The 8163-nt window shown below is 45.0% G+C and overlaps 1 protein-coding gene across 2 annotated transcripts in view; it reads right to left on the bottom strand.

Annotated features, from left to right (window-relative positions):
- The window catches only part of LOC110441457, a 45663-nt gene that overhangs the window by 36051 nt on the left and 1449 nt on the right, over nt 1-8163 (bottom strand). For both annotated transcript variants that reach the window (XM_021484609.1, XM_021484610.1), the window contains exons 2-3: nt 6087-6240; nt 5577-5606 (exon numbers count right to left, since the gene is read on the bottom strand). In XM_021484609.1, coding sequence (XP_021340284.1) covers nt 5577-5606; nt 6087-6240 — 184 coding nt within the window. The remainder of the gene's footprint in view (nt 1-5576; nt 5607-6086; nt 6241-8163) is intronic.

Raw genomic sequence — 8163 nt, 5'->3', positions numbered from 1 at the left:
CCCTGAACCGTATTGAAACGGTTCCCCAGAAAAACAAAATCCTGAGATGGGGAAACCTCCGACTTTTCTCTGGAAGGAATGAAGCCGACCTTGAGTAAGAGTTTCAGAACCAACCGGGTGACCTGCACCAGAGACTCTCTCACTAGGTGGAGCATGAGGGAGTTGTCGAAATAGATGTGAACATCTATTCCTCGAGAGTGCAGGAATCCCACGACCACCTGCAGCAGCTTGGTGAAAACTAAAGGTGTAGTCGTGAGCCCGAACGGCATGGCCCGGAACTGGAAGACCTTTCCGTTGCAAGTAAAACGGAGGTACTTCCGTGCCGACTTCTTGATGGGGATGTGGAAGTAGGCGTCCTTTAGATCTACTGAAGTCGCCCACATTCCCTCTCTCACGGAGGCGATAATACCCCGAGGAGTCTCCATCTTGAAGTGAGGAGAATCTACGTGCTTGTTGAAGGCACTTAGATCTATGATGGGACGCCACGCCCCGGACTTCTTCCGAACCAGAAACATTCTGGAGTAGAACCCGGGAGTGCATCCCGACATAGGAACCTCCTCGACCGCGCCCTTGGAAAGCATGGTCCTTACTTCCTCCTGGAGCGCCAGAGCCTTTTCCGGATCCCCCGGTGGAGGAAAAAAGATTGGCTCTGACGCTAAGGGCGGATCCCGCACTAGCGGAATGCCTAACCCCTCCTTGATCACAGACAAGGTCCATGCGTCTTCCGTAATTTCCTTCCACTCTGGAAGGAAAGCAGAAAGACGACCCCCCACAGGAAGATCTGGTCGAGGCAGATCGAGACCTTGCCAGGCAAGAGAATCGTCTGCTGACCCGAAGCCTAATCCTGCGGGAGAAGGACCTAAGCTTGAGCCGAGAGGACTGCATTCCTCCCGGCCAAACTCGTCGTCTGACACGACCAAGGAGGGAAGAAAAGAGTCAGGAACCCTTCTTCTTACCCCCAGGAGGGTTCTTACCCTTCTTACCCTTCCATTTGTTGCCCTTGAAGGGAGGCTTATACTTGGGCTGCGCAGAGGACTGCGAAGCCGAAGGTTTAGCCTTCTTCTTAGGAGGCGCTGACCCCTGCGAGGTACTGGCCTTCTCAGCCTGAATCCTCTTCACCAGAAGTGCAGAGGCGACCGAGTCCTCCTTCAAATCCTTCTGAACAGAAGGAAGGGCCCCTCCAAAAAGAGTGGACCCTGAGAAGGGGGCAGTCAACAGTCTGGAACGGTAAGGCTCATCGACCGGGCGATTTTTCAAAACTGAAAACCGCCTAGCCAACAAGACATTGACGAGGGATGACACCTGTAAAGCTGCCAGCGCTCTCAATGCCCCGTTCAGGGCAGAGGTCACTCTGTCCTGGATGTCGGCCTGCTCTGTCTCGGTAATCCGACCCTCAGGCAAGTCGGATACCCTATATAGACAAACCGTCAAGTAGTCTATATACGACAGAATCTGGATGGAGAGACGCAGCAGTCTCTCCATCTTGTGGTGTTCTTTGGGACCGAACACCACCTGGTCCACCGATTTACCGGGCCAAGCTGCAAGTTCCCTCGATTCCAGCTTAGCTGGTTGAGGGGCAAGCAGACCATCATGTGTGGCATAGTCAGTGGCGTGCACCTCTGACAAATCGCCAACACTGAGCTGCAACCCAGCATACCCAGGACTACGGGTTGAAGAAGAATTCTTCCCTAAAACCCGAGACTGGGCGGTGGCCAGAGCTGAAGACACAATGGTGCCTTCTGGCAGAGAGCGGTCCGACCGAGCGGACACCCGAGGAGCCACCAAAGAACCCAAAAGGGTGGTGGACTCGGGGACAGATGATGCCGAAGGTGGTGGGCAAACCTCCTCCCCAAGAATCCGGGAAACGTCAGCCCTAAGGCCCCGCATACCGGATAACACATGCTGGGCCTCAACCTCAGCAGCCTCAGGGTCTCCCTCATCCTGGAAGTCCTCCTCTGAGGGCAAGCCCTCCTGAGGACTGTCGTCAGACGACTCGGAAAGACCAGCGTCTATATCCGAACAACCAGGTGAAAGATGAACAACATCATTGTCCTCTGCCATACCCGCGCCCTCAACGTCCATAGCCTCCACACCATCCAGACCAGAAGCCTGGGGCGGAGGAAATGGGCCAGCCAGAGGGGCCAACCCGAGAGAAGGCTCCCCGTACCGGCGTTTAGGTGCAGTGCGCCTAACGGCCGTGGCTGTAGGTTTAGGCTTAGTAGCCAAAACCCTACCCTTGGACCCAGAGACCAACGAGCCTGCCCGAGAGGCAGAAGTCCTAAAGGTCCGACACACCTTCTTAGGACCGGCCGATAAGGCCCCCGAAGTAGCAGAAAGTTGGGGGGGGTCAACAGAACTGCTAACACGTCTCCGCGAGGGAGAGACCAAACCCCAAGGATTCCATGACGGAAATGCCATGGGGTTAAACCCATATCCCGGAGGATAGGGGAAAGGTCCCGCGGGCTGGGAGTGACCCCAGAACTGGCCAAACTGGCCTGCCTGAGACTGGGGCTGGCCAACTTGCCCAAAGGGCGAAGGTGGACCGCCACTCCCTCCAGGTGGAAACCCGGACATGTACGGGCTAAGCCCGTAACTGCCGGGATGCTGTCGCAACCCAAAACCATCCGCAGGCTGGTAAGGGCGGCCCAAGGATGGTTGCCCGCAGGCACCCGTATACCCTAAGCCAGGGGAAAACGGAGGCCGGAAACCGGCCCCCTGTCCAGCAAACCCAACCCCTGGGGGGAAACCCCCCAGGTTCCCAGAAGAATGAAACTCGGGACCGGACCTAATAGGACCGGGTCCGGGTAACTGACCGGGAGGGTATGCCTGACCAGCATTGATGCCGGGATTAGTGAGCTGCGCGTCACTAATCCCGGTAGACACAGACAATCCCGAAAGAAAGTCTGTTGTCACACCAGGACCTGAACCCGAAAGAACAGGCCCGGCACCAAGACTGTCCCCAACGACCGCACCACCTGGAATGCCGGGATCACTGACAGAGTCAGTGACCGGCGGCCGGTAGTCCCTACCCGAAGGCAAGCGCGAAAGCTTACGGGCGTTCCCGGCCAATTCGACCCTTGGCTGTGCCAAGCCAGGGTCAGGCTGCCCCTCCCCTACTCCAGGGAGTTCCTGGACAGGAAGGGCCACCCCCTGCTCACGAGAGGGACTTGCCGAAGCAAGACCCCCCGAGACAGGAACAGAGACAGTACCACCAGACCCCAGAGAGCTGGTGGCACGACCCCTACCTCTCTGCTTCCCTCGCTTACCGGAAGAAACAGACGAATCTGTCTTACGGTAAGTTGAGGGTAGCTTTGGAACAATGAAGTCCTTGCCCTGAGATTTTGACTGTGAACAAAGTTCACAAGGCGAAACCTCACTGCAAGGACGACACCTGGGACAGGCATCATGAGGGTCCCGTTCCACAAAGAAATGGGAACACCCATGAGCACTACCTCGTCGCTGTCCCGACCGAGACATACCCTCCAAAGCGAACGTAAACAAAAAATTTACAAGCAGATAAAACGGGAAAATAAGGATAAAATACGATAGTACAAAGTACGCAACGTAGAAAGAATTTCACCCGTAATATAAATCAGAAAACGGTTAAAATAAATAACGTTTGCCGAAACAAACAACCGTCACCGAAATAAACAGAGGTCGGAAATTAACCCACGATAATGGCGGACCGTGGCACACCACCGGCACACGTGGAGTAAAATAACCGGCCGTAAAAGGCACAAAAATAATTTTCAACAACAATTAGTTATATCAATAAGGGCAGATGGGTAAAAGGCACACAAACTGCGCAAAAATATGAGTTGACACTCAAACCAAACCGACAAAACAAAGTTTTGAATTGGAGCAAGCTCCGTGCGTCAGCATGCAGCAGGCGCCATAAAAGGAAGAGGAAGGGAGATCACTCCGTGGCTCTGTCATCGAGATATGGGTTACGTCACGGTAGGGAGGTAGGGATATTTGAATCTTTTGTTTTTGGGCTACAAAGATGGGTGTAGGTATTGTATATGCATACTAAAGTTATGGTAATTATTACTGAAATGAAACTCAATTTCACTTTACATGATTTAAAAAACTTATCACTGAAGACCTCTGTTTGGAAATGTTAATGGTAATTCTCCGGACATTTTTATTTATAAATAATAAGAGGCACACAGGCCTTAATTGATAGCTCACCTGGAATTTTCTATTTTAATTCAAAACCTGATGACTATTGTACATTTTTATTAAATATAGCAAAAATATAAGCTGTAGCAAGGAATAATCCCTAGGGGCAGTTTTGACACTAAGGACATGAATTCAAATCCTGGTAGCATGAATGAATTTGTCTCTTCAAGCCTAGCAAGTGTGGGTTATAGGAAGGGGATATCAAATGTGCATGTCCATGTTACAACTGAAGGAGTAGTTCAGGGTCATTTTTATTTTGCAAACTGTGCCAGGCTCAATTCAAGGGAAATTTAAGCCAATGTCAGGAGCTTTCAGTTTTTCAGAAGAAGCTGTTTGAAGTTTTCGACATATTCTTGATCCTGGTGACCTTGAAAATGTGTCAATGTAATTTTCTTTGCAAACTTTGCTCTGCTACAACCCAGGAAGCTACATGCGTGAGATATTTTGATTCTAAGCATTTACAGTTTTTCAGATTAAGTTGTTTACAGTTTCGATCTATATCTGCCCTTTGAATAGGTAAAAGTCGTTTTTGGTCCAAAACTTTATTAGACCCCATCAAGAGAAGCTACCCGCTTAATATCCTGATTCTAGATATTTACTTTCTTCAGAAGAAATCATTTGAAGTTTCGGACATATTTCACCTCTGTGACCTTGGAAATTGGTAAAGGTCAATTTTATTCACAACCTTTGCAGCTACCGGATATCATGATTCTGTGCCTTTTGGTTCTCCCAAATAAATTGTTTGAAATTTTTTCACATATTTGACTTCTGTGACCTTGAAAGTAGGCCAAGGTTTTTGTTCTCAAAGTTTGCTGGGCTCTATCGATCCAAGGAAACAATCAGCCACAAATCATGATTCTAGGCCTTTCAGTTTTTCACAAGAAGTCGTCTGAAGTTTTTGACATTTTTGTTTGGAACTTTCTTGGAACCCACCAAAGGAAGCTACCAGCCAACTATATATCATGATTACCTGGTATATTCTTTTTAATTTTTTAGAATACGGGTAAGTCATTTGAGGTTTTTAACATATATTTGACCTGTATGACTTTGAAATTTAATCAAGGTAATTTTTTCACAAACTTTCTCTGGCTCTGTCAAAGGAAGCTACCAGCCAAATATCATGACTATGTTTTTTGGTTCTTTATAATTAGAAGAAACCATTTAAAAGAAAAGTCTGCAACGGACAGAGGGACGATAGACGACAGACGTTGCACAATAACATAAGCTCACTTTGCGCTTTTGGCCAGGTGAAAAAGAAAGGGCTTTAGTGAACTAAAACTGTGTTTTTCTGGTGAATAACCTGGAAAGCGTATATAGCTATTTCTAGTATTTGCCATAAAAACGTTGACTCTTTTTTTTATTTTCTATTTTTTATATTATTGATTTGAACAAACCTTCTGCAGACAAAACGGGCGGGTCAGGTTCTGAAAGCAAAGAAAAAATAAATAAAAATTAAAAAAAATCTTTAGACATTATAAAGTCTTATATAGCATTTTTTTATTTTTATTTTTTAAATTAGAACTTTTTAAAATCTTGCAGGTCACTTTGGAAATTTAGTTAGTTTAATTTCTCAACTTGCACATATCCCAAGGAAAGAAATCATAGCTTACCTGTGAACCATGTTTAACAATATAGATTTACAAGAAATGAAAACAAAAACAATAAAGATTATTTTCAGAAAAGATAGTTAAATTGATTTCCTATATGATTCATTGATTTCAGTAAGAACTGTTCTTTATGTTGGGTTATTTTGTTTTGGTAATGAATAATTTTATATCCCATTAAAAATTTACCTAAAAATTCTAATATGACTCTAAGAAAGTGCCTATTACTTATATTGGTGAAATCACAATTGGAGGATTGAGTAACATTAGTACATGTTACACTTGGTCATTGGTACTTACCTCCAATATTTGAGGATATTTGGTCTCCATTTTCTGGTTCTGAAGTAAGATTTCCAGTAACGTACGTTTTAACTTGATCTTGTCTGGCATGCAAACCATTAAGGTTTCCTTTAACATCAACCTTAGCCTTGTTATGCTCGGAATTCATGGTTGACTGACAAAATAAAGGGACATGTTAATTAAAGTGGGTCCATACTTTTCAAAGTTTAGTGACAAAGCACAGAAAGTTGCACATGTTGGCTAAATTCCAGAATGGCTAATTACAGTGGCCTCATAAAACGACATTATGCACACTTGAGTTTAAAGAGTATCATAACAATTATAAAAAATATTTCAAAATGTAGCAAAAATTCAAATGCTATACAGCAACATATTTTTTAATATTTCGTATTCTTATACAAACAATGTCAGTATAACAGGAAGGAGAGTAGTGTCACCAAAAACACAGACACTCATATCTACTGACTAACTTAGGCTCCACAGAACATCAAGGGAGAAGGTAGCCCGAGTTTCCCCGAGTATTGGGTAGTATTGGTGTACAAAAATTACTGCAAAATTTGAAAGAACTCTCTTCTAAAATTGCCCCTGTCCTCTCTATCATCTTTAATGAATCTCTTCTTTCTGGCACAGTTCCCTCTGATTGGACGTTAGCACATGTCTCTCCTGTCTAGAAAAAGGGCTCTGAAATAAATCCAGAAAATTACGGGCCAATCTCTCTCACATATTTGTAGCAAACTTCTAGAACACATAGTGGTCAGTAACATCATGAACCACGCTGACAAACCCACTCCAACACGGTTTTCGAAGGTCAGTATCATCTGAGAGTCAGCTCATTGAATTTTTTGATGATGTCAGCTCCAACATAGACAAGGGCAAACAAACTGACGACTTGATTATGGATTTTTCCAAAACTTTTGACAAGGTTAGTCATTCGCTTCTTTGTCATAAGCTTCGTCATTATGGTGTGAATGAGAAGGTTAACACCTGGATAGAAAACTTCCAGGAAGCAGGCTGTCATGGTTGAGGGGGGCCATCCCTCTTTCTATTTTATATACAATGTATAAACGACATTCCTGTTGGCCTTCACTCCAATGTATGTCTATTTGCAGATGACACCATTGTCTATCTTACTATCAAATCACCATCTGATGCCCAGCAATTAAAACAAGATTTAGACAAACTAGCTCTATGGGAGATAGCATGGGAAATGTCCTTCCATCCTGACAGATGTAACGTCCTTTCCATCACCAACAACAAACACCCAAAACATCACAAATACATGCTGTACGAAAAGGAATTACAACACGAAGACAAAGCAAAATATTTAGGTGTTACTATACGGTCAAATCTCAGGTGGGAATGTCATATAAATAACATCTGTGGGAAAGCCAACTCCACCTTAGGCTTTCTCAGACGAAATCTTAAGATAAACTCTACATCTGTCAAGAAGCAGGCATATAAAACACTTGTCAGACCATCCCTAGAATATGCCTGCTCAGTTTGGGACCCTTATATACTAAAACCGATATGAACAAAATAGAAATGGTGCAGCAAAGAGCAGCCAGATAATTAGTCACCAACAAATTTAGAAACACCTCCAGTGTTGGTGACATGCTTCAACATAACCTTAACTGGCAATCACTTGAAGACAGAAGGAGAGTCATGCGACTGACAACACTACATAAAACACAATGACTAAGTCAAAATAAGAAAAGACCAACTCATACCTCCATCCCGCCACACAAGACACGCACACCAGAACTCATATCAAACACTCTCATGTAGAACACAGATACGACAACAATCCTTTTTCCCTCGGACAATAGTAGACTGGAATAACTTGCCTCCAGATATAACCTCCATTACCTCTTATGACTGCTTCAAACTGTCCCTAAACAAAAAACACTTCCAACTCCAATACTCTATAAATAGTCCCTTTCCCTATCTTTATCTTCTCTTCTCTTGGCCTAGCAACCACTATCACTACTCCAACAGTGTTAGAGGTTTACACGGCGAGATACTTTTACATGACATGATCTTCAAATAAAGATGAATGTGGTCATTACTATGTAGATGT

The sequence above is a fragment of the Mizuhopecten yessoensis genome, unplaced genomic scaffold, assembly GCF_002113885.1.
Source record: "Mizuhopecten yessoensis strain PY_sf001 unplaced genomic scaffold, ASM211388v2 scaffold715971, whole genome shotgun sequence".
Taxonomy (NCBI): Eukaryota; Metazoa; Mollusca; class Bivalvia; order Pectinida; family Pectinidae; genus Mizuhopecten; species Mizuhopecten yessoensis.
The sequence above is the reverse complement of the archived record's forward strand: the minus strand, read 5'-3'. Positions and strand labels throughout refer to the sequence as shown.